This window comes from Marmota flaviventris, chromosome 1 (assembly GCF_047511675.1).
Source record: "Marmota flaviventris isolate mMarFla1 chromosome 1, mMarFla1.hap1, whole genome shotgun sequence".
Classification (NCBI taxonomy): Eukaryota; Metazoa; Chordata; class Mammalia; order Rodentia; family Sciuridae; genus Marmota; species Marmota flaviventris.
Window position 1 is genome coordinate 49,037,174 of NC_092498.1, and position 20,022 is coordinate 49,057,195.

Sequence of the window (20,022 nt, forward strand, 5' to 3'; positions counted from 1 at the left end):
GTGGCTCGAGCGGTAGCGCGCTCGCCTGGCATGCGTGCGGCCCGGGTTCGATCCTCAGGACCACATACAAACAAAGATGTTGTGTCTGCCGAGAACTAAAAAATAAAAAAAAAAAAAGAAAGCTAACGGTGAAGATAAAAAAAATAATAATAATAATTCCTTTCAAGTTGCCTTTGAATCCCTTAATGTTGCCTAAATGCCTAAAGAGGGCAGTGTAAACCAACAAAATGCATTTTACTTTGGGCTTGCTGTTATATAACTTTCAAAGTTAAATAATAGATATTAATATGCGTAGTATGTATAGGTATTGTGTGACAAGATGTAAAACACTAGAACATTTTCTGGAGGGATGCATTTCATTTGTTAATGTATTTTATGCAAATTGGTTTATTGGCCAGATGTTCCTTAGAGCAGATGACTTGCTGCATATATAATACAGATGTCTGCTTTAAATGCCAATGGGAAGGAAAACAAGGTTCAGTTCCTTAAGTGCATTAAATACTAGATAATTTCATTGAATTGATGATAAGAATTTTATAATTTTCATTTATTGAATGATAAGGTATTTTTAAATTAACAGTGAAAATATTTAAATCTCTAGTTAAAGATAGGCTAATATAATAGTCTGCATTCTTATTGCGTCAAAGCAAATATTTATAATCCAGCATATGAATCAACCTCATTATGATATTTTTCCTCTTCATTATTTTCATCCTTTGAATTAGTGTACTTTTCTTTCAGTGCAGCACCAATTAAAAGTTTGTATATTTTGATAGAAGTTTTTTCTGTATTCTGACTTGATACCTATTTAACATTGCATTTCAGTTTAAACACTTAAACTAACATGTGAGTATGAATAATGAGTCCACAGGTTACTATATTCATAAGTGTTGTCATATATATGTGTGAGTGTGTGTGTGTGTGTATATATATATATATGAATTGTTATCTGTTCTCAATTATAGTACTTGTTCTTTGAATTCTTATTAGATTTATTTTAAAGGGTAATATTAGGAATCCATCAATTTTTTATTACTAGGTATTGACATAGATGTGTTCTTGCTATATTATACCATCATAAAAAGACTCTGTATGTGTATATATATATATGTGTGTTACACCTAGAATTAGTGACTTAAGTAACAATTTGTTATTCAATCAAGTAGTTAGATGTATTTAATTATTAAGAATATGGTCCCCCACTAATGAGGAAAAAATATATAACATCCAGGATCATCAAATAATGTAATTAATGAAAATATTTAAATCTCTAGTTAAAGATAGGCTAATTTAATAGTCAAACAAGAAAAATAATAAGATCAAACAAGACTATGGGTAATTCTTTCTTGTTTTTGAAGCTATATCTGTAAAAAAGAAAATCACCATCTACTTCATATGTCCCTTAATCTGAGACTTAAAATTCATGGTGTATTTCTAAGAAATAGAATAATTTTCAAGATCTATTGCTCAAAACAATATAAATAAGTTAATTACTATTATCTGGTATTTTATAAATGAGTAAACAGAAACCCAAATACTAGATTAGTTAATACAGTTTGTACAAAGACTAAACACAAAAGTTAGCCTAAAAATCTGTATTATTAGTTTCTGTCTCTTAGAAACTGTATGCTTCCATTATTGAGGGCAATAATTTATATATAGAACACTTAACTTTTAATACCAAAATTATAATGCTGTATTCTCATAACATTTTAAAATATTAATCATAGTTCTTTATTTCCTAATTGCCTACTAGTACATAATTATCATTTAGGGAATTCATATACACTACTTATCCACATCAAAGTGCATATATATATTAGTTTCAACTAAATGAAAATTAAATCAATGCAAAAGGTTGTTCCTCATTTCAGTATATAAAGTAACTAGTCGATTTTCTGTACTTTCATGTGGTATGCCATCTTGCATAAAGCATCTAGATTGTGTAATATATAATTACAATAGCATTATCATGCTAACTCCTCAGTAAAAGAACTTAAGATCAGTTGTCCCAGAGAATTTATGAGAAAAGTCTATATAAAAGACTACATATGTGTGCATGTGTGTATATAATGCTTGCATATAAATTTTATGTGTATTTGTTGTATATTAAATATTTTTTGTGTTATGTATATTCCATATATATCAAATATGGCAAGACATATCTCATAGATATGTGTTCATATACATCTACTATAAACCAGACGTATTTTTCTATATATATCCATATACATATTGTTATGCATATTTTTGGTAATCAAAGACCTGTGGGATTATATAAGCTCACACTGTACATACATGAATCTACATTATTGATTCTCAATTTTTATCATGGATAAAATCACCTTGAGGACTTGTCAAAACATAATTTTTTTTTTTAATCTTTACCCACAGAGTTTCTGATTCATAAGATTTGGTGTGGTTTGGGGAGAGCACAAAATTTTCATTTGTAACAAGTTACAGGTCACATTGATGCTGCTACTCTCAGGATCCTAAGTTAGGAATGACTGATACAGATAATACAATTAACCACGTATGTGATTACCAGGTACCAAGGACCTTGCTACGTAGATTATTTATTACCCAAAGACTTACTTTCCGTTTAGGTAACAATAGTTACAATAGGGAAAAAGGTAAAGATGACCATGTATGAAACAAGGTGCTGTTTTAATTTCATAAGGAAATTTTTACTGTACTCATCTGATTATTTAAATGTTCAGATGGGTCTCCCCAGAATGCATAATGGCCAGAGTCTGTGGTTGACCTAATAAAAACTGAAGCTTTGGCTTTTCTTATGAGAATTATGAGAATATTAACTATAGCACAGGGTTTGTTGGACTTACAGTATTTTTCCTTTTTGTACAGCTCTATGATATTTAGTCTCATTTTGGAATTTCCACTTTTTTTTTTTCCTAACAGATGCATTTATAATTACAAGAGCAGTCATTTTGGGAAATACAGTTGTCATTTATGTTCCTCTGATGCATTTCCTGTCTGAGTGGATTATATTTACAGCCCTTTCTGCCATCATTCTTAATTACAGAAGAAAATCATTATGTTCAATCTTAAGTTCTCTGTAGTTAGAACATATTTTAATGCCATGTATGTGCATTTATATCAATCTAAAGTTTCTTACTCTTAAATATTTGAGATCAAATAAATTCCCTCCGTCTTGGGTCACTAATAGTAGATTTGGTATAAAACATCAAATGTGCCAACTGTGTAGGAAGCCTTTAAACTTTGACGGGGAACATAGTTTTAGTTCTTCCAAAAGTGGAAAAGATAAGGGCTCTTAATTTGTAGCAACATCAACACACCATGTTAGGACAACCCTCCCACCTACCCACACAGCAGAGAGGAAGGATTGCCACTAACACTCACAGTTCTGAAGTCTTTTAGGAACTTGGAAGGATATATCAGTTGCAATGATTTTTCAAAGTGATATTTCAGTAATGGTTCCTGACTGGTCACAAAACTAATCATTTGCCACATTTTGAAATTAACCCAAGGAATGTGTTCAGATTTTTTTCAGGATTTACATTTGTATATTTGAAATGAATCTCTTAGATATATGTATCCATTCAATTCTCATGCAACAAATAGTATTTCATTTTGATAGATGAAAACCGTGGATAAGAAAGACATTAAAAATAGCATTTTTATAATTAATATAGTTTGATACATTGAAAGATGATCTCAATGTATAAAGTATTATATCCTAAGAGGTTTTTCTTCATGAAATATTAATTGCTCCAATTATTTGAATAATTACAGGGTTAAATAATTCCATTAAAATTAATTTTAGAAAATCATATATGAAGAGTCAGTAAATATCTTTGTTTTCCTGTTCATTTTTTTTAAACTGGGAGGTTTTCTCATTTCCATACTAATGCTTTCCTGTGAGCAAGCTTTTCTAAGCAGCATTAGGTGTACTTCTTGCCATCGAATCCCCCCTCCCTGATGCCAACAATCGCTGCTGGGTTTTTGTCATTTTTCAGTTCTAATATCCCACCTTACTCTTTTTTTAACTTTGTTTTACTTAAATTGTCATTTAATTGTAGACATTCTTTACATCAAAGAGTCCCAATTTTAAGGTAAGTAACAGCAATGAAGGCTGCAGTTAATCCATTGAAAAGTGTTGTGACTGATCCTTCATCTTAAATGTCAACTCTCTTGATTTTCTCTGACTACAGAGGCCAGTAATAGTAGCCATGAGTCTCGTATTGGTCTAGCTGAGGGGTTGGAGTCTGAGAAGAAGGCGGTTATGCCCCTCGTGATCGTGTCTGCCCTGACTTTCATCTGTCTAGTGGCTCTTGTGGGTATTTTCATCTACTGGAGGTAAGTTGAGTATCTTTTGTGGAAAATTTCATTCATAAAGCTGAGATTTTGCCTGTATTTCATCTGAAATGTCTTCAAAGCATATTTGAGAGCTTCCATTAATTTATTCAGGTAGCTATGAATAAGGGGAATTTGTGAATCCACAGACACAGTAATTAAAGGGTTGATTGTTCTATGTACTTAAACTTATAAAGGTAAAATGGAGGAACTTTGACTTCAGTTAGTATTTACTATGGTATTTTGATGGTTGCACTTTCATACTAACCTAATTAACATTCAGACATACTACAGCATTTAACATAAACCTTTTTACCAGATGTTGTAATCTAAAAGTTTTTATTTAAGAAAACATAATTTTTGGATGTGGTAAAAATATTTTTAATAACAGTTTGTACAAGATATACATCAACTTCATACTAATGAAAAATGATAACCTGTGCACAAAAGTAAAAATCAAGAAATTAAAATACAAATACAAGTAGGGAGTAAAGTTAATGAATTTACTTATGAATGGGGCTTTAAACTTATTCATAACTTGCTTTGAGGATAAAATATAGCTTCACTCTCATCAATAACTCATTAAAACCTTTAAGAGACAGGAATAATCGCACCCATCATAAGTTTTCCATCCTGCAGCAAGCAGAACACAGAGATCATTTGCGAATTTCCTAGAGACATGATGTAAGTCAGTAGAACTGTCTGTTGGAAGACAAGGACTTTGCAATGATACAAGCATTCATATCTATAAACCAGAAAAGGCCTTGCTTAGTAGTTTATATTCCTGTTTTAAAAGAGAACTGTGTTCAGAAAATCTATAATTAATTCCTTTTTGTTTAGCAGGATCATTTTATAAATTTATATCACCACTTTTTATGTGTTATCCCAAAATATATTCTCTCAGTTATTCCAAAATATTCCTTGTATTGACTATTTTCCATGCTGTATTAACTGTATTAACTACTATTGGAAAATATAAAAAATGAATGAGAGTCACCAACTTTTAAGAAAATTGTGCTTCTTGAGAAAAAGAACTCTCTATGAAAAATTTATAAAACATTACACAAAATTTCAACAAGTGAAACCCAATGCTAAGTGGTCAGAGAACAAGGGATCTTGAAAGGTCAGAACGGGCAGGATACATGTAAAATAAAATGTAGGGCTGCAACCAGATAGGATTCGGAAAGTAGAGGATAAGGGCATTCCAGGCCCGGGTACAGCAGTCTTGAGGACCAGGAAGTGGGGAAAAGCTGGATATGGCAAAATCGGTGAAGCTTAAAACATAGTTTTAAGTCATAGTTTAGTCATTGGTTGTCTAAAGCAGGATGCTTTCATGACCCAATATATTTCCTATCTGACTTCTTTTACAGAACACATTAGAATTTGGACAATGGAAACCAGATCATATTTTGTTAACTCATGGGTCAGGAGTCCATTTAACCCATAGGAGATGCAAACAAAGATGGTTTCTTAAATCTGCCCCAGTGATTCCTATAATTGACTGTCTCATTTTACAGAATATTCTGTGCTCAACAGAGAGCTTTAAAAATTGTACATAACCCATAAATGTTTGTTCAGCAAGCATTCATCTGATTGTCTTCCCACTTCTCACTGGGCTTGTTGACCAAATTTCTTACCACATTTTGATATTAGGTTTATTCAGATTGCTGGTTTCTATCTAATCTGATTTTCTCTGCCAAATCTTTTTTTTTTAATTAATGTAAAGTGATGTCAGATTATAAATAAGATGGAAAATAAACCAAATTTGCTTCATGGTAAATAGTGCTAATGTGAAGTTCCAAAAAAGATGTCAGGTGGTTTATACTTAAAAGACTTCAGTAATTAGAATGTGTCTCTTGATCCACATTAATATTTAAACTATATTTTGTGCGATTTGAAAATCATTGTCTTATTTGATATGATTTGGTATTTCATGGAAAATTAAAATCTGAAGTCGTTCTGATCTTCTTTTAGTAATGGGTCTGCATTATGGTGAGGAAAAGATAAAATTGCTAGTTGAAAATATACAAATTTGAATCTCACCAAATAGTCATTTCTCTTTTTCTCACTAATAGCACTTTACGTGCCTTAAGAAGAGAGTATAATAGTTTAAAAGGTGAGAACTTTTTGTGGTTTAGGTGTATATTTTTCTCTATCAATTGCTCTGACAAATTTATCACTCTTTGCCTATCCATCTGAAAATTTGTTAAATATTGTTAAATATCTGTCTTACTCACATTTCTTAAAATTAATTCACTACAAAGTGTAATTTTTTTCAGACATTATACACTAGAGTTAGTGTTAATCACAATAGTTCATTCTTCAAGATTTGTTTGAATTACTCAAATTCTCGTGTAGATTCAGTTGTAAGTAATGCAAGATAGAAACATTTAGACCTTTGTGAAAACTGCATTCTGTGGAAAGGTTACAAATCCAATGACATATAAATAACAGTATGAGAGTAATAGTCTTTACAAATTTTTCCAATTCACATCTTCAAACACCTTTTAAAAACAGCTTCAGTGAGATAAAACTAATATATCACAAATGCCGTCTGTTTAAAATGTACAATTCAATGATTTTAATGCATTTTATTATTTCCTTCATGGTATTTTTGCATGTGCTTATTGGATATTTATATGCTTCCTTAAGAGATATTTGTTCAAATACTTTTCTATTTTTAATTGGGTTATTTGTCTTTTTATTATTGAATTATGAATATTTTTATATATTTTAGATACAAGTCTTTTATAAGTTATGTGTTTTGCAATTATTTTCTCATTATGTAGATGGTTTTCTAACCTTCCTAATTATATCTTTTAAAGTACCAAAATTTTAATTTCGATGAAAGCCAATTCATCCTTTTTTTTGTCATTGCTCATATTTTTGGTACCATATCTAAGAAGGTATCACCTAAAATAAAGCCATAAAGATTTACTTCTATAATTTCTCCTAAGAATTCTTTTTTTTTCTGATACTGGGGATTATTGAACCCAAAGGGTACTTAACTACTAAGCCACATCCCCAGCCCTTTTTAATATTTTATTTAGAGACAGGGTCTTGCTGAGTTTTCTAGCCCTCCTGCCTCGGTCTCCCAAACCACTGGGATTATAGGCATGTGCCACTGCGCCCAACTCTCTTAAGAATTTTACAGAAGAAAGACTCACATTTCCTAATTTCAAAGCTTATTGCAAAATGACAGCATATCAGCAGAGCCTGGTACTGGAACAGGAATAGACAAAATAGATCAACGGAGTAGAATTTAGAGTTCAGAAATAAACTCTTACATTTGTGGTCAATGGATTTTAGACAAGGTTCCTAAGATCTTTTACCATTTGTTTAAAGGACAATTGGATATCCACATACAAAAATCAGGTTAGACCTTTGTCTTACATCATACAAAAAAAAAAAATTGAACTGAAACAGGATCGTAGACTTAAGAGTAAAAGCTAAAACCATAGGATTCTTAGAAAATATGTAAATATTTTTCTAATCTGATGGTTTAGAAGAAAATTATCTCAAAATTACTAAAGAAATCTTCTCTTTCCTCTAACTAATCTAACTTAAGGAGTTACCCTGTGTTTTTTATGAACTTTGAGAGTAAGAACATTATAGCAGAATGACAGAACAAGTTAAAGGTGATAAAATCTTCCTTGAATTTGCTATATGGCCTTGGGCAAGTCACTTACCTACCTATGATTTAGTTCCCTCTTTCTGCCATCTGGCCTCCCTAGGTCACCACTAAATTTGCAATAAGACCTTCTCTAAGGGTTCTGTGAATGAATGCAGCATCCTAAACATTGTTTCATATTTGTATAAGAATCCTGAGGAAAGGAATAATAATTACACATTTCCAGCTATTAATTCTAAATACTGTGATGAAAAGGTGTAAATTAAATAATCGGATTCCCATTGATTGATAGGACCTGCATCTACAAGTTGAAAACAGTCATCACTTTTTCCATCATGGCTGAGTGATAATTAGCAGGAGACACAGTTATCAACACTTAGCACATAGACGTGAAGACATTCACTGCACATTCAGAACAGATGGACTATAGATACTGTCTTGTCATATGTTAAATAATATGCCTTCAAAGTACTTTCCAGATGTTTTAAGGTATAATTTACATGAGCCAAACCATAAGCTTCTAAGAAGCAAAATAACTTCAACAGGGAAGGTTTTCAAATAGTTCTTTTTAAATAAAAAAGAAAAGGGCAGATTTTGAGAGATTTTAAAGAGTTAGAACCTAGAAAATTCCAAAGTTGAATTCAGCAAAATGGCACATTATCAAAAAAAAAAAAAAAAAAAAAGAACTTTCCATGTATGCAGTTGTTTGGGCTGGGAGAGTGGAAAGAAAAGCAATATTAATTCACTCTTGATCTTAAATTACATTTTGGATCCTTGAAGGTATCTACTCACTCAAATGGAAATCTCCTGGTGCCATACTGCCTTTTAAGTAGACTGTCATTTCCCAAATAAGACTACACTGTAAAGTATGTATTGCTTGGTAAGCAATATACATATGACCTTCATCCATAAGTTAGCCTATATGATTTTAATTTTTTCACTAATAAGTATTTTTGGTGTAATATATAAGGTTCTTTGGAGAAATTAATGCCAAGTAATATTACTAGACTTACTTCTAAAACCACCAAAGATTTAATCCCATAGTTAAAACCAAATAGAGTTGGTATTTATCCAGTTACTAAGATGAGCATTAACAACATGTTAAGCCTCAATGCTAATATGTTAATTTACTTTTTTGTATTTTATCAGATGTTGCCTTTCTTCCTATTCTCTCAGAGTTATTGGCACATCCTCTATTCATTGGTCTTACCATCTCTCCATCCATCCATCCTTCTCTACCTATAAATTTCATCTTTCCATCTCAAATGTTTTGACATTTCACGTTATTTCATCTGAGGCTCAGGTAGGCAAGAGATTCCAGGATGTAGTTGAACAACATAGGGTTGATACTAAAAATGCATATTATTGAACTCTTGGCACAGTTTTAAGAATTGAGTTTGCATGGGATCAAGAGAGAGCCCTATCTTTGAGAAAATTTTAGTAAGGATATAGATATAAAACATTAGAAAATAACTATCCTAACTACCAATTAAGAAAAAAATATTTAAAATAATGTAGAATAATGTCCTGGAAATTAAGATCACTTTTGGATTGATTTTGTATATTTTTCAGAACAGTCTTTATGTAGATGAGGGTGAAGTTGGGCTGGGAGGAGTAGGAAGAACGTTTGTATGAGGTACGTTGGAAAGAGAATCTGCTTAATGAGAGGCTGTTCCACATAGAAAATGTCTCTGAGCAGTCGTGAAAGATGATATTATTTGCCCAGCATATTGGTGAGTGAGCCATTTTGGTCAGGAAAATCATGTTTTAAGCAAGATAGACACTGAGTTAGAAGAAAACAAGACAGGTTCCATAATTTACCCTGCATGAGTGTTATTGGAGTAAAAACTTCAAAGAGAAAAGCCAAAGATGGTGAGGATCACTGATAAGTAGGATTTTAGTATTGAAAATCTTGAATTCTACAATCTAAGAATCTGTTAAATACAGAGCTAGAGGCAAGGGATAAAAGTAGCAGAGACACAGATATCAACAGAAAGAGACCTAATGGGGGGAAAGAAGGCCTACTCTTTGTGTACGATTTGGAAGAACTTAGAAAGGAATGGGTTTCAGTAAGTAGAAGAATATCTAGCAACTAATGGCTCATTTTAAAAAGTTAGCTGTTGTAATGGAAGCAATTCAAATTGGACCTTAACTATAAATTAGGGAAGCTGTTGAAGAGATTTTCATATCAACTGTGAATTGCACTAAATATTTTAATGCATCTTATCACTTTAAGATTCTGGTTTTGGTTTTGTTGTTTGTTTTCTCACCTCCTGGCTAACTATATTTAAGAGCTATCAAAGGGATTTTAATTCTCAGATCCTAAAATCATGTCCCAAGTTCAGTGTTTCCATGATGATGTGTCAGAACATGGTAACCCTGGTTGCACACCTAAGCCAAACTTCTTCTGTCGTTTCTGCTCCAGTCTGGTTTCATTTCTGCTCATTTGGGCTGTCCTTGGAGAGTTTCTTCCTCATGAGACTTGTGGTTCACATCTCACCCCTTCCTCTTCAGTCTGCCATACTCTCCGCTTTCCTTTTGTACCACCTGCTCTCTTTGGAAGATATTCTTGTGTTCTCTCAATTTATGACCTTCCCTCAGATTTGATTATCAAAACCTTATACTATTCCAGCAGAGGACTGATTTTTTTGCTATGGAAATCATTGCTTTGGGACTTTTTTTTTTTTTTTTGCTTGGGACATTAAGGTCACAAACTATATGATTTTACTACTTATTTGCTACCTGTAGTGTTTCATTGAGTGAAGAAATACTTTTTGGCATCTATAACATGACAGCACTGAGGACTAACACAGCAACAATTAAGATAAACTATCACGTTTGGAGCTTACCTTCTAATATGAGAAAACAACTATAAATATGCAAAACAAATGAATACATTAATGATGGTACAAAGGGTTCCCCATTTATGACTGTGGACTTTTTTATCATGATGGTACAAAAGCAATTCACATTCAGTTAGAAACTGTACTTCAGAATTCAAATCTCATTTTTATTGCTTTGTTGTTGTTGTTGTGTTGTTGTTGGCTAGTTATTCACAGTGCAAAACTCTCTTGAGAAGCTGGACAGTGCCACAACTTGGGACAGCCACAGTGGCACAGCCACACCTCCCAGTTAGCCATATGATCACATAAATAAGGTGCTCTACAGTGTACTGTGCTGCTAAGCTATGATGTTTGGTGGTTAGGTGTGTTAAACACATTTTTGACTTATGGTATCTTCAACTCACAATGAGTTTATCAGGACATTACCCCATGGTAAGTAGAGGAACATCTGTATTTCAGATAAAATTAAGCAAATAAAAGAGCACAAAAGATAGTGGCTTTGAGGGATGGGCTGACACCTTTAGCTAGCATGACCAGGAGCTTCCAAAGGAAATAACATTTGGGCAAGTGCAAAAATGATGGGAAGGAGACAGGCAAGCAGAGGAGCAGCAAGAGGCAACACTCTGAGTTGAAGCAAATGGGGCTTCTTTGAGGAAGAAAGAAAGGACCAGTGTGAGCTGTGTGAGGGAGTAATGGGAGGTAAAGCTACTGAGGTTGGTGAAGTCTAAGTTATGAAAAGCCATACATCCCTTGCTAAAATAATTGAACATTGTTCCAATTGCAGTGGAAGCTATTCAATAATTTTATCCAAGGAACTAATTTACTGAAAAAAATATTGAGGTTCATGTGTGTCACCACATAAGAACAAATGTTTTCTTAAAGCTCATCAGGATATATTAGCTTAAAGATTTTCTTTTAAATAGAATGTTTTTAAAATATCTTTATTTTTTTATTTTTATGGGGTGCTGAGGATCAAACCCAGTACCTCACACAAGTGAGGCAAGCACTCTATCGCTGAGCCACAGCCCAGCCCCATAGCTTAAAGATTTTAAAATGGAAAGTGAACTTGTAATCCCAGATACTCTGGAGGCTGAGATAGAAGGATCTCAAGATCAAAGCCAGCCTGGATAACGTAGTGAGACCCTGTCTCAAAATTTAATAGAAGATTGCAGATGTGGCCCAGTGGTAGAGTATTTTTATAGCATAATAGAGGCCCAGAATTTAATGCCCAATTCCATTAAATAAATAAACAAACAAGAAACTGAGCCAGGCATGGTGGCATACCCCTATACTCCCAGCTGCTTGGCAGACTGAGTTCCAGTCTAGTCTGAGCAAGATAGCAAGACCTCATCTAAAATTTAAAAAAAAAAAAAAAAATCTGGCTTTATCTAAAATGGAAAGTGAGATTGACATTGCATTTATACTCGAACAGATATTTGTTTAAAGTTAATCATTCATGAGTAACCTTTCAGATAAATCAAAAAATCAGATTGGAGTGTCGTTGACATTTTAATTAGCTAAATTTCTTAAACGAAGAATGGTTCATATTACTTTATACCAACTTCTGTTGCAGTTGGTTCTTTGCTTTTCTGAATAGTTCATTCTGTGCTCTTACCAGATGTTACTCTTATTATCTGAATGAAAATAAATTTAGGTGATGTTGTAGGTCATCCTTATCATTGATTCCAAGTATATTCATTCTCAAAACCCTCATCCATACTAGCATCTGTTAGAAATAAAATCACCTTTTTTCAGCTTTGTGCTCATTCTTTCCTTCCTCACTTAAGTTTTGCCATTTCTGCATTCTCATACAGTACAGAGTTGCCTTCTTTTGTCATCAAATGTCACCCTACCCTATGCAGTTTCATTTCTACATGATCATGGATTGCTATCTGTTGCTAGCAGTTGAATATCCTCAGAAGGACATGGTCACTTTTTTGAAGAAGATAGATTTGGACATTCTTCTCCACTCTGGACCTTTCCAGAGTGAGCCACTTTGGGTTCTAGCAATAGTGGGATAATTATTTTGTAGAGCATTAATGTTTCCTATATTAGCAAAGTATTATTTGGTTCCTGCTACCCTTCAAATGCCATTTCTGCTCTCAGCATGTCTGTTAGCTGCTTGCTCTTCTGAGTCTGATACAGATAAAACTAAGATAAATTTGGATATTTGTACTAAATTCTTTAATATTCTGTGTTTTGTTAAAACATATGTAGACCCAGCAATTGCTCTTCTGGGCGTATGTCTACTTTTGTTTTCATTTGGCTATTTCTATAATAATTTTCAAAAAGCTCAGAAGTCTTCTTGTTATCTGTGCAGCTAGTAGTATAAATTGCTTTCTTATCTTTTCAGAAAATGCTTCCAGACTGCACACTTTTATTTAGAGGACAGTACGTCCCCTCGAGTAATATCTACACCTCCAACACCTATCTTTCCAATTTCAGGTAATGGCTTTAGGTGTGACCATGAGTAGCTGCTAGATGCTGAATGAAAAGCACAGTGTTGGAAGATTTGCTTTTGTTGGCGTGCTTTGCCAATAGCTTTAATGTAGATTAGTAATTACTTGTGTTCCCCAAAATATTTACTATATCATGTATCATGATTTATAACCAGTTTTTATTCATTTTAAACATTCTTAACCATACAGATAGAACAAAATAATTTTTAAGTATTGAAATGTGATATGTTAAAAATAAGCATTTATAGCAATAAGATATTAGTTAAAAATAATGCTGTCACTCAGTTCCATTACTTTCATGGAAACCTCAGTAAGAAAGGTCAGACTAAGTCAGTGCAGTAAATGTGGATAGGAGGAAATAACAAAAACAAGGCTGAAACATAGCTCCTTTCTGATCAGTTGTCTGTATGAGAAAATACCTGTTAACTATGTAGAAAAAAAAATATAAAATGGTGGTGGTAGTGGTAGAAAAAAAGCCAAAAACCCCAAAAAGCACAAAATATACTATATATACATATATATTTATATATATACCTATACACACACACACATATATATATATACACACATATATATATATATATATATATATATATATATATATGTATATATATATATATATATATATATATATATATATATATATATATGTATATATATATATATATATAATTGCTTGAGACACTTAAATTTTTTTTCTTAATGTTGAACAGTTGAATATTTCGGAAGTTACTGAATATCTTCACCAGAATTTACCTGGAAAACGATATTTAAAAATTAGCCAGGTCCCTTTTGATTAAGATGTCCCTTAAACCCAGAGTTCACATGGTAAGACCTTGGCCACTTATTTAACACTTTATAACATCTCAGAATGAAATGAGGTCATTAAAAAAACGAGTTATGTGCAAATATGTAACTATGGAAGATGTACTTGAGGGTGGAGGATGAGATAGGGACGAAGAAGTCACCACACCAAGGATACAGAAGAAAAAATTTGTAAATGTGATCGTTTTATAAGAGTCACTTTTTAAACAGTCTGATGCTCCCTGAATTATTGCTAAGGCCCAAATTCTTCCTTATATTATCTTTTGAAACCTTGTGACTAAGAAAAGCAGAAATATTTTCTTCATGATATATATATATATATATATATATATATATATATATATATATATATATATCATGAAGAAAATATATGTATATATATTTGTTATGTAGAGTATACATTATTTATGTTCTTATATGTTTTTGCTTTATAAGCATAGATCTTAAAAGGGTTTCTGGTTTTCCTTTTTTATTAACTCTGAGTCTTCAACCACCACTATTTTATTTCTGTTTTTCTTGTTCATACTAAAATACTATATATTTATTTTAGAATAGCACAATTTTTCATTAATATTTTAGAATTCTGAGACTGACAGCTTTCAGTTATCAGTTATGTTCACTCCCTTCACTATCAAATGTATCTCTTCTACATACCCCATCAGCATGAGGTATGCAAATTAACTCTAATATTATCCAAAGTCCAACGGATTTCATTATTAACAAGTAAAATGCAACATTTTAAAATCAGGACCTTGTAGAGGAAATCCAAGATCTCCATTCTGAATGTCAGAAGAGGAGTGGTCAAGGGAATGTCCTCATTTCACTTGCTCAGGTCTCAGGATTCACTCTTTATCACCTGAATATTCACTTTTCAGGTGAAATCAGAAAGCGAAAAGATATGTAGCTCTCACTTGCTTTCAGACCAATTAATTAAAAAAATTACAAATATACATGACTGATGATAAAAACTAGTTTGCTTGTGAAACGTGGGCTGTGCAGGAAATATCAATAGGTTTGAAGGACATTCACTGGAACTAATGATTTAGGTGTGACAAATTATTTCTGTTTTCTTGTCTAATTATAAAAGCTACTTCCAGGCAAAATCCTTCTGTAGGTGTGAAGGTGGAATTGCACCTTTGTCTAGTGTTTCTTAAGCCTGATGGGATAATTCAGTTTTAGTATTCAAGTCCACTTATCTAACAGAAAGAACAGATGGATTCTAATTTTTTTTAAATCAACAAATTCTTGGTAACTGAAGCTTAAAAATATTAGATGGCCTAAATGCTGAACATCTGTTAATGTAAATAACTGTTTCTTGTGAAATGTGTTTGATGTTTCCTTGTCAGAGAAATTATTTGTGATATTGCATACAGTGAACTAGTAATGTTTAATCTCAGAAAGTCTGTAAGGATAAAGAGAAAAGGAAAAAAAACGGACAGTTAAAATAATTTAGCAATTAATTAACAGATCCAATGACTTTGTTTACATAGCATAATTTCAACTTACAGTTCTTGAAATTTTACAGATTAAAAGTCCCAAAGGTTTTTGACATTATCCTTAATGAATATTTTCTCATATAAATATTTTTTATGGAGAGAAGGAAAAAAGCTTTCAAATGTAATCATCTGACTATATAATTGTATAGTTTTATGAAACTGAAATTGCATTATACTAAAATTGGAAATATAGTTATTTTGTGAATCTTTTTTCCCAGAATTTACATACAATCCCCACACATGTTAAACATAATTTTCCATAAAGAGAAGGAGTGCACTGATAAGAAGTGAAGCTTAGGTGCTATTTATATATTAACAGTGAAAATAAATTGTTTTCTCTTTCAATTATGTATAGAAGATATTTCTGATCAAATCAGATTTCTAAAATGCAAGTTATGATTGATGATAAATATACATAAAATTGGAAATTTTTGCTTTAGATTTATTTGTGATTATAAGAATAATTGAATTTTAAAGTTCTTTCAGAAGGCACTTCATTAATGAGAGACACATTCACTTCTGAATTATCCTAACATTGTTTTTTATTATTATTATTATTCATTTAGATGATGTTGGAGCAATTCCAATAAAGCACTTTCCAAAGCATGTTGCAGATTTACATGCAAGTAGTGGGTTTACTGAAGAATTTGAGGTATGATTTTAATATTCCTGTTTTGAGTAATATAGAAAATAGTAAATTTAAAAGATTCAGCAGTAAGCTATTTCTTGACCTGAAGACACTGAAACTATTTTCACTTCTGGGGAAAATATTAGTTCCATAGTTACTTACGTGTTTAGGAGATGTTTTGCAGTTACCATATAATTTAGAAAATTGATTTTCCATTTAAAAGCCAATTTGTACTAGTGGAAGAATCAAAAACATTGCTAATTCTCTCCCATTAAGTACAGATCTTTAGTATTCCTTTTAAAATCTGCCTTAGTAATACTGATTCTCGGGGCTGGGATTGTGGCTCAGTGGTAGAGCGCTCATCTAGCATGCGCAGGGCCCTGGGTTTGATCCTCAGCACCACATAAAAAATAAATGAATGGAATAAAGGTATTGTGTCCAACTACAACTAAAAAAAATTAAAATATAAAAAAATACTGATTCTTTTTGATTTTCTAAATTATATAAATTATACTAAACTACTAAACTTCATGATTTTTCAGCTAAACTTCATATAAATCTGTAATTGTAAGCATTACACCAATGCAAATGTAACTCTTATTATAAAAAGTAAAATCACATCTTCTCAAGAAAATATGCATTTCTAAAAAACATTTGAGCCTTATAATCAGTGAAAACTCTTTCAGTGATATTCTATTAAATCCTCCTGTATAGAAAGGGTAGAGAATTTTATTATGACCAACTGAAATATCAATTTAGTAGATTTTCAAAATAGGGAGTCATTAGTACAAAGTTAACAATAACCACCACACACACACAAAAAAAAAAAAAAAAAAATGAAAGCAACCCTAGGTGAGCATGCTGAATATGTCATTGACTAGGTACCTCCATATCCAAGCTTCACTCAGTTCTGGGAGTTATTATTCTTTCTCTTCATGTTATAATGAAATCAAACTCCATAGAAATTAAATAACAACCAATGTGTAGCAGAGCTGGGATTTCAAACCCAGGGCTGTAGTTTTAAATCTTATGCCCTTTCCAATATGCTTTCATCAAGCAAGCAATCCTCAGCCTCCCCTGAGCCACGTCCCCTAGGAAACACCCTAGTAAAACTGCCTTTTTGTCTTTCCCATGCCCTGCCCCCAACGTGCTCTGTGGACCTTCCTCTTAGAAGGGCCTTGAGCTCTGATGTCATCACAGGATCTACTCTCCTCTCATCTACTGCTCTCCTATTTGCTCTGTGGGACTGTTTCCCAGGAGTCACATCAATTAAGACATTGTTAGAAGAGGAAAATGCTGTAAGTTAGAAAGCTTTAAGAAATCAAATGAGCCTGGCCCAAGGTACAGACCTTTAATCACATCGACTCAAGAGGCAGAGTCAGGAGGATTGTAAATTCAAGATCAGCTTCAGCAGTTTAGCCAGGCCCTAAACAACTTAGCAAGACCCTGTCTTAAAATAAGAAATAAAAAGGGATGGGGATGTGTCTCAGTGGCTAAGTACCCCTGGGTTCAATTCCCCCCTCACCTCCACCAAACCAAAAAACAAAACAAACAAACAAAAGAAAGAAATCAAAAGAAATAGAAGTGAAGTGATATACTACAAAGAGTTACATATTTAAACCATCAAATTGTTTTCTTACCATAAACCAGAGATTATTGGTGGTACAGTGTTAACTCAGTGTTAACTAAGCTAACTGCACTGTTAACTGATAGAAATTATTGGGCTAACATTCAATAAAATTATTATAACAGCAGGAAAAATATGTGAAAAAATAAGCCTAATCTTCCAAATGTTTAAAAACAATCCTAACTAAATTACACAATTTATAATCTAAGTTGGTGACAGCATAAACAGAAAGGCAGATCAGTTTGCACAACTATAAAGTCATTTTAAATATTATTAAATGATTAATAATTAAATTAAGAAAATAACCTCATATTTTTACTTTAAAAGATTTGTTTTAATTTCATTGCTTTTAGCTCACAGTCTGATTTGACAAAACTTTTTAGTAACTTAATAATTCGTTTAATAACTAATGATTCTACACCTTTTAAGTGGTTTATATATTTGTTTTTAATCATTCAGGATAACTTGCTGCAAAAGAGATTTTAAAAACTAATTTGGAAAGATACTGGGCCATTTCCTAATGAATCGGATTCACTGTGGGGTCATATACTTTCTCAGAATTTATGAAGTTTTCATTTGTTATCTTAATACTAAATAACTATGAATTCTAAACAAATGTATTTAGATAGGAAACATCTCTGAAAAGCTCTTTAATTCATTAAATAAAAATTAGCAGAAATAGTTTTTATGTACCCAGCGAAGTTTAAATATAGAGGAGGTATGCTGATTAAAAATATCAGAAATAATGATATATAAATTTTGTTTCAAAATGTCATAGTATTACAAACCACCTAATAGGAAGTTATTAACTATATAAAAAAACTCAAGCCACAAAAAAAAAAGTATCACAAATTCATAATTTCAAATAGAGCTATGGTAGTAATATAATTTTTTTTTGTTTATTAGCAAATCCGATCACTATCACAAAATGGGTCATGGAGTATGTGGTAGTTCTCATCTGCGTTTAAAAAATTCATACTACACCAATGTTCCCTTTTAAAAATGCTATTTTTTTTTCCTTCACATAATTTTAAGGTTCCAAATTGTTAGACATTTTGATTTGCATGTTGCTGTTTAAAACATTTTGTTTTGTTACTATGTGACGAATGTATTTATTGCATGATCATAGTTTTCCATTGTAAACCTAATATGAACACTTTTTTTTCTCATTTGTCGTGTGCTGTGGAATTTGATTTCTTTACTTATTTGGCATTCATTCCCTCATTAGACACTGAAAGAGTTTTACCAGGTAAGGCATTATTTCACTGCATTTTCTTTTAGCCAAGAAATAGTTGTAACATGTAAATAAATAAATAAATAAATAAATAAAAATTTTTCGGATAGATTTTTTTTTGTTTTGTGTCCCTTATTTTACTTTAAGACACTTTGTTGGAAAGAATATGTGTTGAAATGGTTTACATACAATTTTTTACAGGAAGTGCAGAGCTGTACTGCTGACTTAGGTATCACAGCAGACAGTTCCAACCACCCAGACAACAAACACAAGAACCGCTACATCAATATCGTTGCCTGTAAGTACATCCTTGACTTGGCTGACCTCGCCATCAACACTGCTGTGCTCTCAGTGTGCCGAAGCCATCAGAGGGCAGATCAGTGTGGGACCTTTATTTTCAGGGAATAAGAGTTGTGTTTAGTAATACGTAGACTTCTATGCTTCAACTTAAATGCATCCTGCAATTAATGACATCTGCTTCTTTTATACTGAACACATTCAAATTTTAATTTGGTCCTTTCTTCAGATCCTGTGGGCTATATGTCTCTTTCTTGTGGTTTCTGCCATTATTTATACTCCCTGGTCCTATTTTCATTTGGATACATTCATTTTTATGTGAACTTACCAAACAAATCACACTCTCTTTAGACTTCTTTTTTTTTTTTTTTTACTCCTACATTAGTTTATTTCCTCCCTGTCTTCCTGAGATTTTGTAAAGGATTGATTAGATTCCCCCTTTTGACTCCTTCCTTCCTCTTTCTTAGTTGTTCTCTCTCCTTAGTAAGCAAGTCTGTGACTTTTTTTCATTAATGATTGTACTAATTTTTTCCTATAAAATTAGCACTTTTTTCCCCATCTTCTTATAGAATTTCTTTTCCACATTTGTTCATTCTTATTTTGCTTTATACCTCTCTCCTTCTTTTGAATTTCATATTCATGATCCC

The 20,022-nt window shown here is 32.1% G+C and overlaps 1 protein-coding gene across 1 annotated transcript in view; it reads left to right on the forward strand.

Annotated features, from left to right (window-relative positions):
- The window catches only part of Ptprz1 (protein tyrosine phosphatase receptor type Z1), a 179,171-nt gene that overhangs the window by 139,191 nt on the left and 19,958 nt on the right, over positions 1-20,022 (forward strand). The window contains exons 13-17 of the mRNA XM_027926385.2: positions 4,194-4,338; positions 13,163-13,254; positions 16,156-16,241; positions 19,073-19,093; positions 19,280-19,376. Coding sequence (XP_027782186.2) covers positions 4,194-4,338; positions 13,163-13,254; positions 16,156-16,241; positions 19,073-19,093; positions 19,280-19,376 — 441 coding nt within the window. The remainder of the gene's footprint in view (positions 1-4,193; positions 4,339-13,162; positions 13,255-16,155; positions 16,242-19,072; positions 19,094-19,279; positions 19,377-20,022) is intronic.